The sequence below is a fragment of the Achroia grisella genome, unplaced genomic scaffold (genome assembly GCF_030625045.1).
Source record: "Achroia grisella isolate CSIRO2021 unplaced genomic scaffold, CSIRO_AGI_Agris_v1 utg567, whole genome shotgun sequence".
NCBI lineage: Eukaryota > Metazoa > Arthropoda > Insecta > Lepidoptera > Pyralidae > Achroia > Achroia grisella.
The window spans coordinates 2,237,440-2,260,108 of NW_026712947.1; the positions used below are offsets into that span (position 1 = coordinate 2,237,440).

Consider the following 22,669-nt stretch of genomic DNA (forward strand, 5'->3'; position numbering starts at 1 on the left):
GTTTCCTAGGGGCCTTTCCCCGTTGGGACATGCTCTTAGGTCTACTCCTGCGTTTGGGACACGACACGACCTGAAAAATCCAGGCCGCGCCCTAACCAATCTAACGCAGGTGCACTTGTCCTCCCCGTGAGGCGGCACCTGCGGGATTGGAGAGGGTAGTGTGGGGGTTGGAACCCCACTGCGAACCTTCTAAGAAGGTGGGTTGTGGCCCTGAAGGCAGCAGTCACTTTGGTGACAATCGCAGTTGGATTGCAGCGACGAATTTGCACCAACAAATTCGGTCTACAATCCTAGCGCGTTCTCTCGCTAGACAAAGTACACTTTGTGTAGCTGGATTACGCACTGTATCGCTCTCAACAATTTGCGCAAGTGGGCACCAGTTGCGGGGCTCACTCTGGAGACTCGACGGCGAACCGGAATCTCACAGAGGATCACACGACCAACGGTAAACCTTATGGATGATAATGGAATGGTGCACCCGCCTGCGCTAACGGTTTACGCTGGCGGGGCACCAGTGGAGGATGATAAGATAAACATGAGGTCAGGTCAGTTAGCCCATCGTGACAAATTCACCATGAATTTATCACGATGGTTTCCAGGGGGAACCGCGTGGAGGTCAACCTGACATGGTACATTGCTAACAATCCCCTTCCCCCTAACGATCGAAGTTCGATCACTAGTGGAGAAGGTCGTAACATTTCCGGTATCTGTAGTCAAGTGTCCGCAATAATTGTTCGGACAGCGCATGTTGAGATGTTGCGGGTGAATGATAAGATGTTGTTGGTCGAGACGATGTATATTACAGATGATGATAAACTGACAATATGTACATAGAAATAATGATCTTATATACTAAATAAAAAAAGGAAAATGTTAGGTGGGGTGACACAGTTTAGACACAGCAGTGCCTAGTAGACAATATTGGATTTGTCTTACTAGACATTATTAAATGCAATTATTATTTTGATGTATCTAGGTAACGGTGTCCCATAGATACACCATCCCTAGATTGTGGAATTAACTCGCGTACACTTAGATTTTAAGAAGGGTATATTCCCCCCGGAAGATATTATTAGGCACGTATAGATCCAACTATAATTAGTGTTTAGTATTTTAATAGATTTAATTTTGGATTTGTTTTTTGCTATTGTTCTATTGTTTACTCTTCTGTATATTGTTTTATATTATGTATGTTATTTAAATGTAGAGTAGTAGTGTCTTAAATGTAATGGATTCAGGGACCGTATTAGACACATTGATTTTAGAAGAAAATAAGTAATCTTGTTATAATAATCCCATTAAAAACATAAATGTGAAATGATAGCCGAGTTTAATATTATGATATATGCCTTGATTGTTGACTTCTACGACAAAAGAGATGAGATCTAAATGGGTGCCAATCATTGATCTGTCCTGAAATGTATTTATAACAATATAAAATATTATTTCTTATAACTTAGGATAATATACTGTAGCCTAAGGTCTAACTTGGCTAGTTCTCATATTATAATAATATAATCCACCCATGCGTCCATACACACAAACTTTCACGTTTATATTAATAAGATTTGTCGTGAAATAGAAATAGAAATAATATTTATTCAAATAAACTTAATATAAGCACTTTAGAATAGTCACATTTTTTTATTCTACCTATCACTATACTATACTATTCTATCATTCGGAATGCAGATTCATCACGAGAAGAATGAGAAAGAAACTTGTGTGTTGCTCTTTTAAATAAATATTGTTTTAATTATATCTACATTAACAAGGATTAGGCATGCGACGAATTTTATTTTTATTATTATGAGTCATTTGAGCTCACAAGAGTATCAAATATCCATACATATATTAGTGAGATTGTGAAATAAACAACTATGTTTTGCAAAAGAACCTTCTAATGTTCTGAGTATATAACCTTCGCCTTAAACTCGTGTCAACTCGTGTTTAAGTGAATTAATATTTTAACTTGTTTAAAATATTGTTACTGTACATAGTAGTTGTAGTTACCGAGCCTTCAGGTGTAGATGACTGTAAAGTTACATTGAAATTTTGTGAAATAATTCTATAGTTGTTTAAAAAAATTAGTTGCGATGAAATTTAAGTGAAATTCAACTCTCTAATGTGATTTAATAAGTGTTATTTTTACTTGTATTTTATAGTTAAAAGTGGTATGTGTATTTTAATTACAATAAAAAAAAGATATTTAATTTTGACGGCTCTTGGTTTTAAGCGCTTTGCTTACGATAATAGCGGATTCAATTCTCGATTCTTCTTTTGTATTGATGTGTATGATTGTTTGTATTGGTCTGGGTGTTTTCAATATATATTATTTGTAGTTTGTATTCACAAACTTCAAGTTAAAATGTAAAGTAACAATAAAATTATTTGAAAGAGCAACACGCAAGTTTCTAGCTCGTTCTTCTTGTGATGAGACAGCTTTCCGAATGAGCGGTAGAATAAAAAAATGTGACTATTCAAAAGTGCTTTAATGTAAGTTTATTTGACTAGATATTATTTCAACAACGCAGACAAGAGATATGTGCAAGAATCTTGCTTGTTACTCTTTTAAATTAATCTTGTTTTGAGTAAATACACATTAATAAGGAGGAGGCATGCGAAAATTGATATAGAAACCGCTATGAATTCAATCTCAAATCAGAATCAATTACATTCAGACGGAAATGCAAACGTTTGCATTTGTAATGATTATACTAACTAATCTGACTTATTTTGGCTATTTTATATTATTCCGGACACAATAATATGATATTTATGTAAAAATATAGTGATGTACATTGTATAAAAATATGTAAGTCAAGATATATATATACTAGCTGTCTCGGCAAACGTTGTTTTGCCATATAAATTAATAACGTTATAAAAAAATATGAGTTGGTGATAGAAGGGTGAAAATTTAGGGTTCTATGTATATTTTAATAACATAAAAATTTTGCCCATAAAATAAAATAATAATGTTAGGGGTGGACAACCCTTATCCCTTAGGAGTATGAAAAATAAATAGTAGCCGATTCTCAGACCTACTGAATATGCGTATAAAATTTCATAAAAATCGATCAAGCCTATCAAGTTTGGGAGGAGTATGGTAACTAATATTGTGACACGAAAATTATATATATTTATTTTATTTATTTAGTCTAGTGCTGGGTCCTATGTATAATCAACTTTATAATATTAGTAAGTTTGAAAATGTATAAATAAATAAATATATTGATGTACATTCTATAAAAATATGTATGTAATCGGAAGTCCGTTGTGTGGTCCAATTGAAATGAGGGCAGCGATTTTTTTAATTTATACAAATAAATCAAATTGAAGTAACATATTAGTATTTCAAATTAACAGTTTTTAATTAAATGCATTATGCAATTTGAGTATATACAGTAATTATTTAAAAAAAATCATATTAAAAATTTTTGTCTGTCTGTTTGTGATGGAGATATTCAGTGGATTACAGATATACAGCAGTAAATATAATTTATTCTCGTTCCGATCAGTTGCACGTTACATATCAACTGTTACTTAGCAACATTACTTATTTTAAATGTGATAGATTACATTTTATCTTCTAAAATCAATGTAGCTAATACGGTCCCTGAATCCATTACATTTAAGACACTACATCTCTACATTTAAATAACATACATAATATAAAACAATATACAGAAGAGTAAACAATAGAACAATAGCAAAAACATATCCAAAATTAAATCTGTTAAAATACTAATCACTAAGTCACATTCAGCGTTACTAGTATGTTTTAGCTTTTAGCTTTTAAGTTGTATAGTATATAAGATAGATAGCATCTAAGAATACTGTAATGCTGAATAAATGTCTTTATTATTATTATTATTATTATTATAATTATAGTTGGACCTATACTGGGCCCATAACCTGATGGAGATATTCAGTGGATTACAGATATACAGCAGTAAATATAATTTATTCTCGTTCCGATCAGTTGCACGTTACATACATATAAAGTAACAATATGTGCTATGTCTGGTCTAGTATTTACAGCTAAATAATTAAGATATCCTATTAAATTTTGATATGGCAAGTCGCATTCCGAATTTGATTCTGATTGCTTTTTCTAATTAAATATAATTTACTCTCGTTCCGATCAGTGGCACGTTACATATCATCTGTTACTTATCAACATTACTTATTTTAAATGTGATAGATTAGACTTTTTCTTCTAAAATCAATGTGCCTAATAGTTCTTGATAATCTCTGAATCAGCTTTGACGGTACTTCACTCGCAGATAGGTAATGTTATAAGGAGTAACTTAAGCTACCTATATATTTGAAATCTTATTTAGTTTAATAAAAAAGAGCTCAATACAATGCAGACAAATTCGCGAGTAATATCTAGTATATACAGTACTTACATCAAATAATTAATTTTAACAATTTCTGTCTTGTCTGTCTGTTTGTTCATGTTAGTGTCTAGAACACTAGTTCAATTATGACGGGACTTTCACTCGCAGATAGTGTTATAAGAAGTAATTAAAGCTAACTTTGTTTTTGATTTTTGTTAGATTAATAAAAAAAATCTAAATTCAATGCAGACAAATTCGCGAGTTAAACCTAGTATATTATTTATTTTTTATTGCGTAATAAATATACAAAAGACAAGCTTAATGCCATATGGTATTCTCTACCATAACATAATCTAAATATATATATAACTCAAAGGTGACTGACGTAATGATCTATCAACGCACAGCCCAAACCACTGGACGGATCGGGCTGAAATTTGGCATGCAGGTAGATGTTATGACGTAGCATCCGCTAAGAAAGGATTTTGATTAATTCTACCCTCAAAGGGATAAAATAGGGGATGAAAGTTTATATGAAACTTTGTCAATTTTAAACCGATCGGGCTGAGACTTTGCATGCATAAATCTACTATGACGTAGGCATCCCCTAAGAAACGATTTTGATAAATTCCACCCCTAAGGGGATAAATTAACGCGAGCGAAGCCGAGGGCAAAAGCTGGTCTATACATATAAAATAGAGTGTCTGTTTGTAATATTGAAATAACCGTTTTTTACTGAATGAATATAAATACGATACATACACCAAAATAACAATTTTTACAATTTTTGTCTGTCTCTTTGTTCATGTTAGTGTCTAAAACACTGGATCAATTATGACGGGACTTTCACTCGCAGATAGTGTTATAAGGAGTAATTAAAGCTACTTTTGTTTATGACTTTTTAAGATTAATAAAAAAAAAGTTAAACTGAACGGTACGACAGACACACACGTACAGACGAAATTGCAGGTATAATAATACTTAGTATATTATTTATTCTTTATTACATATAAATATATATATATATATACTTTCTTGGAGTTATTATAGACAAAAACCTTAATTGGAAACTTCATATTGATAAAGTATGTAACAAAGTTAACAAATTCGTTTATGTTTTGAAAAAATTAAAGAATATAACAAATCAAAATACCGCTCTAACAGTTTACCACGCTTATGTAGCATCCGTTTTAAGGTACAGCATCATTGTCTGGGGTAACAGTGGGCATTTAAACAGAGCTTTCATTGCACAAAAAAAATGTCTGAGGGCAATATGCGGCACCACCCCGCGTACGTCTTGTAGGCCATTATTTATCAAACTTAGTGTATTAACGGTACCTTCAATGTATATATTGGAAGTCTGTAATCATGTTAAACGGCATCAAGAACTTTTTACGAAAGCCAAGGACATATATCCACGTAACACTCGTAATGCAGAGAGGTTAGTTTTAGACATTATCCCAAGAACATCACTGTACCAAAATAATAGCACTGCTATGTTTATTAAAATTTATAATAAAGTTCCTGATACTATCAAACAATGTAATATAAGACTTTTTAGGGCAACGTTACAGGAGTGGCTAATTGTAAAAAACTTCTACAGTATAAGGGATTATTTGACATACGAACTCTGACCTCATGTAATTATAGTTTTAATAATATTGATTGACATTAGTGGAATACTGTGACATTTATTATTTTATTGTGGTACCTATTATAATGTTTTAATTAAATTTAATGACATATTGTAATTATGATATCATTTTCAATATTTGCATACCTCTACGGGGTGCTGCATGTCGTGTACTTATACCTATTATATTGTAAGATCAAAATTACCATGTAGCAGGCAAATAAATAAACTATTATTATTATTATTATTATTATTATAAAAGGCGAGCTTAATGCCATATGGAATACCATAGAGATACTCTATGATAACATTATCTACTATATATGTCAAGTAACATGTAAAATTACACTGTTAATCTCCTAAAATAAATAAAAAAATAAATATAAGTTACTGGCAACTCACTCGGCTTCGCCCGGGTGTACATGTATTATATAAACCTTCCTCTAGAATCACTCTATCTATTAAAGAATCGCTTCAAAATCCGTTGCGTAGTTTTAAAGATTTAAGCATACATAGGGACGGAAAGACTGCGACAGCGACTTTGTTTTATACTATGTAATGATGACTTTCGTATTTATGTTTCAGATTTCTTTAAAACTGATCGTTGATAAGGAAAGACATACAAATGGCGCATATTACCAGAAATAGGCGACTCAATCCACCTAATTCAAGTAGAAGTAAGTAAACATACAATAGAAATCAAAATAATCTCTATTCAAATAAACTTGACTACTAAATAACTTAATATAAGCACTTTTTATAGTCACAGTTTTTTTATTCTACCACTCATCAGGAGCGCGGCCTCGTCATAAGAAACTTGAGTGTTTCTCTTTTTAATAAACTTTATTTTCATCCAGCTGACCCCGCGAACTGCTTTTCGCCTCAAAATTAAATATATCACGGTTTTTTGAAGTTTAGTTACGCAATAAAGTTCTGGAACGCACCCTGTTTGACAGGTTTGTATTGGAAAATTAAATTAAATTTTGCAATTCTCCATTCTCCATGTAATTTCTTCATATTTTATCACCGGTTAAACCTTCCCTGGACTTCTATAAATATAATTGTTGTTTTTACTATTTTACATGCAATTTCTTTATATTTTATCACCGTTTTATCCTTCCCTGGACTTCTATAAATATAATTGTTGTTTTTACTATTTTACATGCAATTTCTTCATATTTTATCACCGTTTTATCCTTCCCTGGACTTCTATAAATATAATTGTTGTTTTTACTATTTTACATGCGATTTCTTCATATTTTATCACCGTTTTATCCTTCCCTGGACTTCTATAAATATAATTGTTGTTTTTACTATTTTACATGCGATTTCTTCATATTTTATCACCGTTTTATCCTTCCCTGGACTTCTATAAATATAATTGTTGTTTTTACTATTTTACATGCGATTTCTTCATATTTTATCACCGTTTTATCCTTCCCTGGACTTCTATAAATATAATTGTTGTTTTTACTATTTTACATGCGATTTCTTCATATTTTATCACCGTTTTATCCTTCCCTGGACTTCTATAAATATAATTGTTGTTTTTACTATTTTACATGCGATTTCTTCATATTTTATCACCGTTTTATCCTTCCCTGGACTTCTATAAATATAATTGTTGTTTTTACTATTTTACATGCGATTTCTTCATATTTTATCACCGTTTTATCCTTCCCTGGACTTCTATAAATATAATTGTTGTTTTTACTATTTTACATGCGATTTCTTCATATTTTATCACCGTTTTATCCTTCCCTGGACTTCTATAAATATAATTGTTGTTTTTACTATTTTACATGCAATTTCTTTATATTTTATCACCGTTTTATCCTTCCCTGGACTTCTATAAATATAATTGTTGTTTTTACTATTTTACATGCAATTTCTTCATATTTTATCATCATTTAAACCTTCCCTGGACTTCCACGAATATTTCAAGACTAAAATTAGTCAAATCGGTTCAGCCGTTCTCGAGTTTCAGCGAGACTAACGAAAAGCTATTAATTTTTATATGTATAGATAAATGAATACAATGAAATAATGTTTTCATATATTTCAATTTTTATTATCACTAGCTTGACTGTGTTGCGAACTCTGAAAAAGACCGAGTAATATATATCTGCAGCAGCAGGTTGCAGTTTTTTTTTCGGACTACTCTAATGCTGTTGGCCGCAGCTGGCCTTTACAGCTACACCGGACGATAGCAGGCGAGTGCAGATGGCACTCCAAACCAAGGAAGGACTTATGGAGCGGCTGAAGGCCAACTCCTGCTTGACGGATACGACTTTAATCTGAGGACACCATTAGGGGTCCGAAAATCGGCTCAATATCGATCCCCATTTGAATTGGACGGGGGATCGATCGGAGGGGACAGGTCGCAGTGCTACAAGTCTAAAGTAGACATGCCGCGAGTAGTCGCATACCGACTAATCGCCATTCACTTTGGCGAAATTTTTATTATTATTAAATAATATCACGCTTAGGCATAGTACTCTTGAACTTACCGCACATTTATTTGTTACTATAACCATGTTTTTTCTTAGGTTATCAGAAAAGAAAACAATAAAGTTAAAGAAATCAGTTTCATATCATAATATTGGTTGTAATTCGACAGCCTCGGTGGTCTAGTGGTTTAGCACACCGCTTTACTATCCGATGGTCGTGGGTTCGATTCCTCGCACGGTACAAACATTTGTATTTATGAGTATGATTGTTTGTATCGGTCTGGGTGTTTTCTATGTATAATTTTTTTTTTTGTATCCATGTATTTATATCAGTTGTCTAGTACCCATACCACACGCTCTGCTTAGCTTAGGACTAGATGGCGCTGTGTGAATTGTCCTAAGATATTATTATTATTATTAATTTTTCATTAAATGCTGGCAACCCTTATTATACCTATTTTAAGGGGATACCTCGTTATGTCCTTTTTGTTCATTCAAAGTATGTAATACTGGCTATTATTCGATATTCGACGAATAATAAAAAAAATGTCGAGTGATGATGATGCCGAATACCAGCCGAATAATAGTGAGTATTCGAGGCAACTCTAGTCTAAAGCACTCAGTAATGGCCCAAACCTCTTCATAAAAAAAATGTATAAGTACCCATTACCACTCGTAATCAAGTGGGTCATCAAATTCTATGACGTATCAATTATTAAGAAAAAAATATTACCTTTTTTTTTAAGCGATCGTCTTTTTTCATAACATAATAATTAGAGAAAGATATAACGTTTAAAAGTTTTTGCAATTACTTCAATATTCCCAATTAACACTATATCTTTCATTGCTTTTTTTATCTGATTCTACAGTATCTATAGCAATAAAAATATGTCATGTAGACACGTTTGTTTATGGTTGAAGTCCATTTTTTTACTCGCGGTATTGAGTGATGTTTTTTTGTTTCAGAAAAACTACTGATATGCTTCTTCATTGGTATCAGCAGTCTGGTCATAGCTACTTTGCTGGTGACCATAGATCCTGTATTAGTTATAGCTCAGTTTGTAAGTATATGTTTATTTATGTTCAAGACAGTTCCTTTGCCGAGTAGGCAGAGAAACTTGAAAGATATTTATAGATAAGAGTGTAATCTGGAGTCATATGAACTAACTTTAAGATAGGCTAAGGAAACTGCAGAGACCTGGCTTGTAAAACTTAACCACTCGCAAACGGAGAACATTATTGAGTCACAAAACAAAGCATCCCCATTCCCACAAAATAAATAACTCCAAAGACATAAACAAACACACACAAACACACATACACGCACACACACACTTAATCTTTATTTTAATTAATAAACTACCTTATAATATTAAATTTTATATAGATACTGTATTAGAACTGACTGTCCTAAAATCAACTAAATAGGTAAAACATAGTCTGGCCCCTGCGAGCTATGCAAGCTATGCTTAGTGCAGAGACCGTTGTAAATATACATAACTGACCACTTTGTTTAACTGTCATAGGTTAAGTTAAGTTAAGATATAAGTGTCTTTCTTGAAATAAATATTATTATTATTATTATTTGACCGGAAAATTGGAAAAATTTGACACTGTTTAGAAACGGCGGCGGTATGGGTCATTGTATTACTATGTTTATTATTTTAATTATGTATATGTGTTTATATGTACGCCATTTTGAAAAATAAACCCTTTTTTAGTTCAACAATCCAAGATCGCTGGTTGTTTTATTTATTTATTATCACCAGAAATAGAAATAGAAATAATCTTTAATCAAATAAACTCATTACAAGCAGTTTTGAATAGTCATATTTTGATTCTACCACTCACTCGGAATACAGATTCATCACAAGAAGAATGAGCAAGAAACTTGTGTGTTGCGTTAAATGTTTTTTTATATAAATAATTACAGTATAACGAGTAAGAGGCATGCGATAATCAACATAGAAATCGCTACGCACTCATTATTAGTGTAATCAGATAATATTGTCAGTGCTATGGATTTAAAGTTTTTCTATAAAAACATTATTATCGTTAACGAATTCTTCAATTTTATAGTAAGCTTTTTTGCAAAGGAACTGTTTTATTTGACATTTAAATCTTTAGAGGACGCGGTACTAGTCTAGAACTTAGTGTTGGATTGTACAAAGAGATTTTTATTAGGTCTATGAAAAAATATATATTACTAGCTGTTCCCGCGACTTCGTTCGCGTGGAATTTTACTTTATTTTTCTAAAATAAAAGTAGCCTAAAGAACTAAAAATTATTTTGTTCGTCTTAATTTATACGTTCCATTAGGCACTGATAGGTTCAAACTAATACATGTATATCCTGAACCTTATTTTATCCCCATGGGGGTTGAATTTATCAAAATCCTATTTAAACGTTACCTTAGGACACGGCGCTGTGTGAATTGTCCTGATATAATAATAACATTATAAAAAAAAATTACAGATAAGTCGAATCGAAAAAAACACAGTAATATACAACGCGTTGTCGACGGAATTGCGCGGTGTGTTCGTGGGTACATACCTGTTCAACGTGACCAACCCTAAGGAGTTCCTGTCTGGACAGGACGAGAAGCTGAAGGTGGAAGAAATTGGCCCGTTCACATATCAGTTAGTAAGCAGTACATTTACTTTGACGGCCTCGGTGGTCTAGCCATTTAGCACCTTACTTCCGAAGGTCGCGGGTTCGATTCCTCGCACAGTACAAACATTTGTATTCATGAGTATGATTGTTTGTGTAGGTTTGGTGTTTTCTATGTACATATAATATGTATGTATTGACGAAAAAATATCTTCAAGTTATATATAAGCTTTAGCTAGCTTAACTTGGAACTAGATGGCGCTATGTGAATTGTCCTGAGATTATTATATTATAAATTATTATTACCAATGGCCTATACATTTTCTGATAGCAAAATGTCAATCTTCTATGATTTATATAAACATATATTATATATATTTATACATATATTATTACTAGCTGTACATACAAACGTTGTTTTGCCATTTAAATAAATATATTAAAATATAGGGGTTGTTGGTAGATGGGTAAAAAATTGGCTTGAGCCACCCTTAACACTTAGGGGTATAGAAATTAGTTATAAACCTATTCTCAGACCTACTGAATATACATATAAAATTTCATCAAAATCGGTCAAGCCGTTTCGGAGGAGTATAAACACGAAACCTGTGACACGAGAATTTTATATATTAGACTAGCTATTTGCCCCGGCTTTACACGGGTGTACATGTATTATACATATAAACCTTCTTCAATCACTCTATCTATTAAAAAATCCGTTGCGTAGTTTTAAAGATTTAAGCATACATAGGGACAGACAGCGACAGCGACTTTGTTTTATACTATGTAGTGATAATAATGACTTGATTCATTCTTTTTACAGAGAGCTACGGTCACAGGAAGGATTGGAGTTAGGGACAGATGAGGGCGTGATGAGGTACTCTCCGAAGACCAGGACTGAGTTCATACCGGAGAAGTCGATCGGGGACCCTAAAGATGTCATAGTGTCCATGCCGAATATTGCTTACCTGGTAAATAAATTACTTTAATTGTATTCAGTTCAAATTCAAAATATCTTGAGAAGAACTGACAAGAAACTCTGCTCGTATTCTTTACAAATAAATGTTGTACATGTTTACAATAATAAAGATTCATTTTCATATTCAAATATATTATTTATCTATTTATAATCTCATAATAATCTCAGGACAATTCACACAGTGCCATCTAGTTAAGTTATCTAAAGCATGTATTACGTGGACTAGATAACTAATACAATTACATAGATAATACATACATATTATACATATAAAACACCCAGACCGATACAAACAATCATACTCATGAATACAAATATTGCGTATATTGCGTATTGCCATGCAAGGAAAGGAAGGATTGCGTATTGTCTTGCAATGCGAGGAATCGAACCCGCGACTATAGGATGTAAAGCGGTGTGCTAGACCGCTAGACCACCTAGGTCGTCATTGTATTTTTTTTTAATTTATCCCCTTAGGGGTGGAATTTATCAAAATTATTTCTTAGGAGATGCCTACGTCGTAGTAGCTTTATGCATGCAAAGTCTCAGCCCGATCGGTTTAAAATAGACAAAGTTTCATATAAACTTTCATCCCCTATTTTATCCCTTTGGGGAAAGAATTAATCAAAATCCTTTCTTAGCGGATGCCTACGTCATAACATCTAACTGCATGCCAAATTTCAGCCCGATCCGTCCAGTGGTTTGGGCTGTGCGTAGATAGATAACTACGTCAGTCACCTTTGAGTTATATATATTTACAAAAAAATATCTCAGTATAGTTGTCTAGTACCAAGAACAAAAGCTCTTAAGTTTTATTTGACTTGACTTTTGTTTGACTTCACTAATGTAATGTGTATATCTGTTTTTATTTTTGTTCTTATTATTACAGTGCCTTTTGTGTGTGTGTGTGCCTTTAACGTGAATAAAATTTGTATCTATCTATCTATCTATCTTTTAACATACAACATCTTATTTTACAGAGCATGACTTCAATGGTCAGCACAATGCCTTATTTTTCAAGACTGGGGTTCAATCTTTTGACAATGCGCCTCAACTCTCAACCTATAAGGAACATGACGGCGTACGATTACTTATGGGGTTACAATGAAGATCTCATTACCCTCGGTAACACCATCCTACCGGGATGGATTAGCTTTGGCAAAATGGGAATATTGGATAGGGTAAGTTATTTTTAATATAGTAAAAAAAAACATTTATGGCGTCAAAGACAACGCTTTAAATTTAATCTTGAAAGTAAAGTAGCAAAGCGGATCATTTGTGCAAATGGGTGTACCTCAAGGATCTATTCTCGGTCCATTTTTATTATTTTACATTAATGATCTCCCGTAAGCCATGTAGGATAGATGCGGCATAGTGTTATTTGCAGATGATACTTCATTGATTTTTAAAGTTAATAGAATGAGTAATAATTGTGATGATAAGTCAATTCAAAATATCTTTATTCATGTGGGTTACACACTCTTATGATATGTCAAATCTACCATCAGTTCGGAATGACTTCGAGATGAGAAGAACTGACAAGAACCTCAGCTCGTATTCATTTCAAATAAATGTTGTACATGTTTACATAATACAGATTCATTTAAATTCAAATTTGCGAGAATAGAGTGACCACCGGCATATGCTATTGCAAAATCATAAACCAGTGTTAGGTCGAGTTCGGGTTACGAATCTAATCAGTGTTCGTAACCCGAACAGACTATTTGAATAGAGAATAAATGTTTCTATTCTATTCTATTCTATTTCTAGATGTATGATAACACAGTGGACTATCGTATAGAGTTGGGTGCTACCAACGCCAACAAGTTCGATATAAAAAAAATGAACGGCCACGACCGTCTGACTGCTTGGGACTACACGGATGGTAACAGAAAGTAAGTAAAATCAAATTCAAAATATCTATATCCATGTAGGTCAATTACAGACTCTTATGATATGTCAAATCTACCGTCAGTTCGGATTGATTTCGAGATGAGAAGAACTGACAAGAAACTCAGCTCGTATTCTTTTCAAATAAATGTTGTTGAGTTACCGTTTATTGAAAGTAGTAGATGCATATTAATAATGAACTAGGTGGTAAAGCGATTTAGTACTGCACCTTACTTTCGATGGTCGCAGATTTTCTCGGGTCAGTACAAATATTTGTATTCATGAGTATGATTGTTTGTATCGGTCTGGGTGATTTCTATGTCATCATCATCTGCTTCTTCCTTATCCCATTTATTTGTGGTCGTCGTAATATGTTTTTCTCTTCCATTTATCTCTGTTCGCAGTCATCGCGTTATTTACTCCCTTTCTCACCATATCATCTTTCACACAGTCTATCCATCTCTTTTTCGGTCACTTGCATCTAAATAAAGACTCCTAGTGCCTGTAATACAAGATCTGCTTACCTTGGGACTAGATGGCGCTGTGTGAATATATGAGATATTTTTTTTTAACTGAATTTCTTTTTTTTTTAAATAACAGTAAAGCAGTGTGCTAAACGGCTGACCACCGAGGCCGTCATGATTTAATGGATGTTTTGAAATAAAACTGTTTTTGTTTACAAATGACGAGCATGGCAATAGTTGTTCATGCACAGGATTTTCATTTAATGTTAGACATAGACACCAATATAAATATACATTGTAAATAAACTGGCTTTTAAAAAAAGTAATTAAATATTCAATTGAGTTTCTTGCCAGTTCTTCTCAATTAGACCTTATATACTGAACTGGACGGTAGGAAGAATTTTATAATGTAAAAAATTTGACGTTCATAATCATCTTTTACAGATCAAAATGCAATGAATTTCGCAACGCTTACGAAGGTATCGGATACCCCGCAAACATGTCCCCAGACAGGGAGATCAGGATATACAGGAACGTCCTCTGCCGGTTTCTTGAGCTGGACTATGTGGAGACCAGACCTATGAAGCCGGGAATTAACAGCCTGGTGTACACTATCAGTAACAGGACTTTTACATTGAACCCTGATACAGAGTGTCTTTGTCAAAAAGGAATGTGTATTGAGGGGATTTCTGATCTGTCCCCATGCTTTTATGGTAAGTAAGATTTTGGTGAAACTCTACTACAATGGATTCAGTGATTTAGTAGTTTAGCACACGCCTTATTTCCGATGGTTGCGGGTTCGATTCCTCGCGCGGTTCAAACATTTGTATTCAAGATACATAAAAATGTAGGTATCTTTGTATTTATATCAGTTGTCTAATACCTATAATACAGGGTCTGCTTAGTTTGGTACTAGATATTGAAATAACCGTTTTTTACTACATGCATATGAATATAATACGTAAATACATGGATACATTTTTACATACACCAAAATAACACATATTTTACAATTTTTGTCTGTCTGCATATGAATTTGTTCCGGCTTTTTACATTTTTTTCGCGGTTGGCTAATCCGTCAAAATTGACGGAACTATTTTTGGCCGGTAGTTGATGTAATAAGAAGTCACTTAGGCTACTTTTATTTAAAAAAAATAAAGTTTAATTCCGCGATCGAACGAAGTCGCGTGTATAAAAATTTTTTTTCATAGTACATACAATGCGTACCAATTCAACGATGATGCTATTATAGGTCTTCCCCTGTCTTTGTCTGCTGCTCATTTCACGGGAGCTAATCCAAAACTGTACAGCCACATCGACGGATTGAAGCCAGATCTTAACAGATTTTCCAGTGAATTTGTTATAGAGCCGGTAAGTAGAAAATCACTAATTTTACTTTATTTTAATTTTTATATTACTCTTGTTTTAATAAGGCTGCTGATAAACAGTGATAAAGTCCGAAACGAGCATGTAAGGGTCAGCTTCGGAGTGAAGAATTTAGACTTAGGTGGTAAGGATATATTTTGCATAAACCAGAAAACCACGTTTTATTACACTATTATGGTGGCAAACAAGTATACGGCCCATCTGATGGTAAATAGTTACCGTAGCCTATGGACGCCTGAAACACCAGGGCGTGTTGTTGTTGCGTATGCATATGCGTGTTGCGGACCCTTAAGAAAACTTAATATACTCCTCTTAAAATCTAAGTGTACGCGAGTTAATTCCACAATCTAGGGATGGTGTCCCAACATGCGCTGTCCTAACAATTATTGCGGACACTTGACCACAGGTACCGGAAACGTTACGACCTTCTCCACTAGTGATCGAACTTCGATCGTCAGGGGGAAGGGGATTGTTAGCAATGTACCATGTCAGGTTGACCACCACGCGGTTCCCCCTGGAAACCATCGTGATAAATTCATGGTGAATTTGTCACGGTGGGCTAACAGACCTGGCTTCATGTTGATCTTATCATCCTCCACTGGTGCCCCGCCAGCGTAAACCGTTAGCGCAGGCGAGTGCACCATTCCATTATCATCCATAAAAAAAAAACTCCGACCGTTATACGACACGTTTCGTCTTTGAACGAGGCATCATTAGGCAATGAATAGTGTTTGGATATGGTTTGGTACCCTAGTGTTGACTATTCGGTGATCAGACTACAACCCGGTCGTAGTCTGTCCGACATACTGTGAGAGCGTAATATTATAAAATATTTCTTTTGCTCTTGTCGGAGCCCTTGCCATTTTAACTTTTTCCTTGATCTGAGTGGGTCTTGATCTTCCCCTTCCCCTGTTTCTTTTATTTTTTCTACGATATTATTATTCATAAGTTTATCGTGTCTTATCAATTGGCCCAACATTTCTCTACGCCCATTTTTAATAATATTTATGATTAGTCTCTTTTCTTTAACTTTTTGCACTTTTTCATCTTATTTTATCTTAATTCTTTCCATCCTTCTCCAACACCACATTTTATAATTACTAAAGTATTTTAGATGAATGTTAATAAATGTTTAAGTGAATGTGGTATTTTCTTGTTTGTCATAATAAGTTGGATTTGCTTTGTTTGTAGAAAATCGGCATGGTGCTCGACACTTTCTTCACCGTCCAAGTGAACATCGTCGTTAAAGACGTCAGATTTAACGCAGCCACCAGCAAGTTTTCAGACATTGTGATTCCAGTCGCCTATTTCAGAATTGTAAGTCTCACCCTCTTATTTTGCATAATCATCATTTAAATGTTTAAACAGTTTTTTATTTAGCCATATAACTTCGGTGGTCTAACGTGTACCACACCACCTTTTGTCCGATGATCGCAGATCATGTATTATGATGATATGATTACTATCACGGTGCAAATATTTGTATTCATTAGTGTGATTATTTGTATCTTTCTGGATGTTTTCTATCTATATTTATTATGTATTATTAAAATGGATGTTTTTAAGTATTTCTATCTGATGTATAGTGCCCATAACATAAGCTATGCTTAGCTTGGGAATATATCCGTCATACTCGTGAGCGGGTACTGCTTGTGGTTTGTTTAGGTTACGAACACTGATTAGATTATTTGCTTGTGCAAGAATATATGCTGGTGGTCACTCTATTCTCCGAAATTTGAATTTAAAAATGTATTTGTATTATTGTAAACTTGTACAAAATTTATTTGAAAAGAATTCAAGTTGAGTTTCTTGTCAGTTCTTCTCATCTCGAAATCATTACTAACTGACGATAGATTTGACATATCATAAGAATCTGTAATAGACCTACATGAATAAAGATATTTCGAATTTGAATTTTGAATGGCGCTGATTCTCCAAAACGTATATTAATTTGTATTTAATTTTATTTCAGTACCAACCGCCGTTGACAGAAAATGACGAGCATACACTACAACTTGTATACGTCATCGGACCATACATCACTTTGGGATTTGTGGTCGCTCTATACCTCATATCTTTTATAGCACTATCGTACTGGATACGAATGCTGTACTGGAATTGGTTATGCTCTCAAGACAAGGGAATGGCTTTCGAAGCGGAGGGCAACTCGAAAATAAAGGGAGGTTTTCTTATATCTGCATTTCCACTCTTACGATGATGCATAATTTTAGTTTATTACTTGAACAACGATTTTAAGAAATGGGTGATATTTTTATAGTAAGTCCAATTGTAATTAGCGAAGTAAGCATACCATCTGACGTTCGTTGCAAATGATCAAATACGGCACTGACTTGATCTAGAAAATCAACAGGTTGTGGTTTCTTATTGTAACATTTGTATCAACACTCGGCACCCTTCCATATGTTTACGTTGCATAACTTAGATTTAAGTTCAGTGTAAAGTCAGTCCACGTTACGACTCCGCGTTGAATATGCGTTACTAATAAGCATTGTCCGTTCTTATTGTAATGAGACAGCTTTCCGAATGAGCGGTAGATTAAAAAATATATGATGACTATTCAAAAGTGCTTCAATGTAAGTATATTTGAATAAATGATTTTTTATTCTTATTCATTCCATGTAGCATACAACCAATTAAACTGCAAATCATAAAATAAGGCGCCGACTTGATCGAAAAAATTAATAGGTTGTGGTTTTTTATTGTGCCTACATTGTAATATATTAACAGGTTGTGATTTCTTATTGTGCCTACACTTGTAATATTTGTATCAACACTCGGCACCCTTCCATGTGTTTACGTTGCATAACTTAGATTTAAGTTCAGTGTAAAGTCAGTCCACGTTACGACTCCGCGTTGAATACGCGTTCCTTAGAATCCATGTAGCACACTATCAAATAAACTTACTAATGTAGTACAATCAATCCACATGTATATTCACTACCTAAGTAGTAATACTACAGGAAATAAAAAAAATAAGTAGCGACACCTCATCACACATCATATGTAACGCTACAGTTAGTTAGGTGAGGTGATAGCGCTGTGATCACGACTTCCCGAATCAGATGGTTGTGGATTTAGTTCACACTACTGCCACTGTTATTCCTCTTATAGTGATATAAAAAAAGATCTTTAAGTGGATTTAGACCAACCAACAACTGATGACGACGCTAAAAAAAGACGGTCTACTCTAGAAACTAATTTCAATTCGATAACATTATTTTGAAATGTTTCGTTAATTTTCGTCCTCCTAAATACACTAGCAACGGATTAATTTTCCAATTCGGGTTCTATGAAAGATATTGGTCCAAATCCACCTTTAGATGGACACGCGACCAAAATGTATACTTTAATTAGACGTAAGATAAATATAGTTAAGGATAGAGAAGTTACAATATAGCTTGTAACATAAGACATGCAGGTTTTGGTCCCATTTGTGGGAGTGGCCTGGGGTATTATAAAGTTATAGACATAGGTAGAGAGGATATATTTAACATGTTAAAGACCGCATGCCCACTGGTGGGTCACTCCGCAACGAAAATTTACACGTTGGTACCGGGTGATCACGCCCGCAAGCCCACTGGTGGGTCACTACGCAACGAAAATTTACACGTTGGGACCGGGTGATCACGCCCGCATGCCCACTGGTGGGTCACTCCACAACAAAAGTAAATTTACACGTTGGGACCGGGTGATCCCGTGGGCACTTTAATTGAAATAAATGTAGGGTTTAATAATATCAGGAAAGAATGCAAAAATTAACATCCCGATTTTTTTTTAATTTCACCAACGAAAAAAAATATGTAAAAGAATTTTTTTTTTGTTCAGATATAAATGATTTAATAAATCAATTTGCCGAAGAAAGGGCAAGGAGAGGGTATATTTAATTTGAATTGTTTGTAAAAATTTTGGAAAAAGTAACATATAGAATATGATGTATAAATATTTCTTTTAATTTTACGTAAGTTTTCTTTGTGTGAGAAAAATTTACCCAAACAAATTATCATACGGGGCCCAGCCAAGACACGCTACGCTTCTGAATACTGTCTACCTCAAATTATTGTACACTAAAAACATATTAAAAAATAATATACGTAATCTATACATATAAATAAAATTGGAGTGTCTGTTTGTAACATTGAAATAACCGTTTTTTACTACAAGCATATGAATACATGATAAATATACCAAATGAATATTTTTACAATTTTTGTCTGTCTGTCGGTCTGTTTGTTCCGGCTAATCTCTGAAATGGCTGGACCGATTTTGACGGGACTTTTTTGACAGGTAGCTGATGTAATAAGGAGTAACTTAGGCTACTTTTATTTTAGAAAATGTCTTTTGTTTTAGAAAAATAAAGTTAAATTCCACGCGGAGGAAGTCGCGGGAATAGCTACTTAACAATAAAACAAATGCCGGTGTATGTGAGAAAGATTTTTCAATGCGGTCTTGAAACACTGTATTTAATTAAGTTGGTATCTAACATCAAATCTCGAGCAGTGAAACGCATCTCCACTCAAATAGTATAAAAGAAAAAGAAATCGGCCGAAAAAAATTTGATATTTATCCACCTTGGCTTATCACTCTTACGCTATTCATAAATTGGCACTATTTACTAAACAATACACACGAAAAATGTTTTTTTAATTGCGACATTTTGAGAGATGTGATTTTATAAAATTAATGTAATGATTATACATGAACAAATGCATTTTTGTAATTTAAGACAATAACAAGCCAAGTAGGTAATCATTAACATAACAATTTTCAGAATTAAAAAATAATTCAATTAATTTAATCTTATATATAAAATTCTCGTGTCACAGTTTTCGTTCCCATACTCCTCCGAAACGGCTTGACCGATTCTCATGAAATTTTGTGAGCGTATTGAGTAGGTCTGAGAATCGGCCAACATCTATTTTTCATCCCCCTAAATGTTAGGGGTAGTCCACCCTTAATTTTTTTTTATTTTAAGGCAAAACAACGTTTGCCGGGACAGCTAGTAGTATAATAATTTATCGTTTTCCGATCATTACAATGTATCTTGTTCTAATGGGGATTGTAATTAAGACTACCAGAGCCTATATTCTATCCCCTAGCGATCTCCACAGACAAAAGTTTTATCCTTCAGCCGGGAGTTGGCCTTCAGCCGCTCCAAAAGTCCTTCCACGGCAATGGAGTACGATATGCACTGAAACATAAAATAAAAATTCAAATAATTGCATTAGAATAGTTCAAAAGTGGTAAATAAATTATTTGTTTATGTATTATTATTGAGAAGAGCTAGGAACTGGATCGTGAAAGTGCTTCTTTTCTCATTTTTTTTTATATCTTTTTAAACTTAGGTTAACTTTTGTACAATCTCAGTACATGCCAGTCCCATTGTACCCTAAAACTAATCACTCCATTACCTCAACAGTGAACAAATTACCTTAGCTTCCTCATATATTTATACATTTTAAGATAAATAAGCAATTTGTTTTTTAACGGTTAAAGGGTGAAGATAAGGCAGTTAAGTTACTATATGAAGACTCTTAGACCTCTGGAATGACAATGTTAACGTGATGATCATGTTTGTAGGCAACGGTTACCTATTACCACCAGCTTTCTTGCCTTTCAATTGATATAAAAAAAACTATTTAAATAGTCTATAGAACGAAAAAGTTTAAATTAAACCGATTTAGTGCAGCCCAATTCAGTGTTGCAAAGGTTTGAATATTTTCTCTTATCTTTGACTCTATAGGAAAACTGGCCATTTTTCTGGTGCTTCTTATTTTTACAATGTTTAAAATACTACAGTAGTTTAATATATAAGTGAATTTATAAATGTTAAGTTTTGAATTGTAAAATTACTATTTTATTAATCAAATGCCCACGTGCTGGTATGTGGGAGATCCTATGTTCCTCATAACGATGGACTGGTCTCCAGATCGTTTTAAATATTGGTGAAAGTATTTTTAAATGTTTAGTTTCGTAGATAACGTCTCACGTACAAATATATAAATTAACTTTTTATAACATTAGTGTAGTTTCACTGATAGTTACAATGTATGCTCAACTAGATTTAGTATTTATAAAATCGACTAAAGGATCAAAATCTCATTAGTAGGTACGAGTAAATCCGCAATATTAGTTATAGTTTGATATTATTTATTTCCTTAGCCTCAGTCGGATGTTAGTTTATTAAGAAAATAGTCTATTTTTTTTGTATAATCATTGACAAGATTTGTTCTGATGGAATTATTTTCAATGTATTAACCTGAGAGCCGAAAAATCTAAGAATTTCTTCATAATATTAATTAAGAATAAGTTTCTATGTTCATTTATGAGAATATTGTACATTTTATATATTAATAACCGGGTCTTAAAACGAATAATTTTAATTAAGATTTAACTAGCTTTTGCCCGCGTTAATTTATCCCCATAGGGGTGGAATTTATCAAAATGCTTTCTTAGGGGATGCCTACGTCATAGTAGCTTTATGCATGCAAAGTCTCAGCCCGATCGGTTTAAAATTGACAAAGTTTCATACAAACTTTCATCCCCTATTTTATCCCCTTGGGGGTAGAATTAATCAAAATCCTTTCTTAGCGGATGCCTACGTCATAGCATCTACCTGTATGCCAAATTTCAGCCCGATCCAGTGGTTTGGGCTGTGCGTTGATAGATCACTATGTCAGTCACCTTTGAGTTATATATATTAAGATTTAATTAATTTTAATAATTAACTTAACGAATAATAATTGTTAAGACCCGGTTAATGATATAAATAGTGTATATTTAACAGGAAAGTTTAATAATAAATATTGTACATAATGATGAAAAAGAAAAAATTGATGAAATAAATATTTTTTTTAATATTTATCTGTAATCTGTCTACCATTATTTCCGTATCA

General features: G+C 33.4%; 1 protein-coding gene across 1 annotated transcript; it reads left to right on the top strand.

Moving 5' to 3' along the window:
• The first annotated feature begins 6,604 nt into the window (after positions 1 to 6,604).
• Positions 6,605 to 17,973, top strand: LOC131848696 (lysosome membrane protein 2-like). Its single transcript, XM_059198625.1, has 10 exons — positions 6,605 to 6,656; positions 9,396 to 9,490; positions 10,905 to 11,068; positions 11,863 to 12,010; positions 12,996 to 13,196; positions 13,786 to 13,910; positions 14,814 to 15,082; positions 15,622 to 15,740; positions 16,947 to 17,072; positions 17,728 to 17,973. The coding sequence occupies exons 1-10, from the start codon at positions 6,605 to 6,607 to the stop codon at positions 17,971 to 17,973; spliced, it is 1,545 nt and encodes a 514-aa protein (XP_059054608.1).
• The last annotated feature ends 4,696 nt before the right edge of the window (positions 17,974 to 22,669 follow it).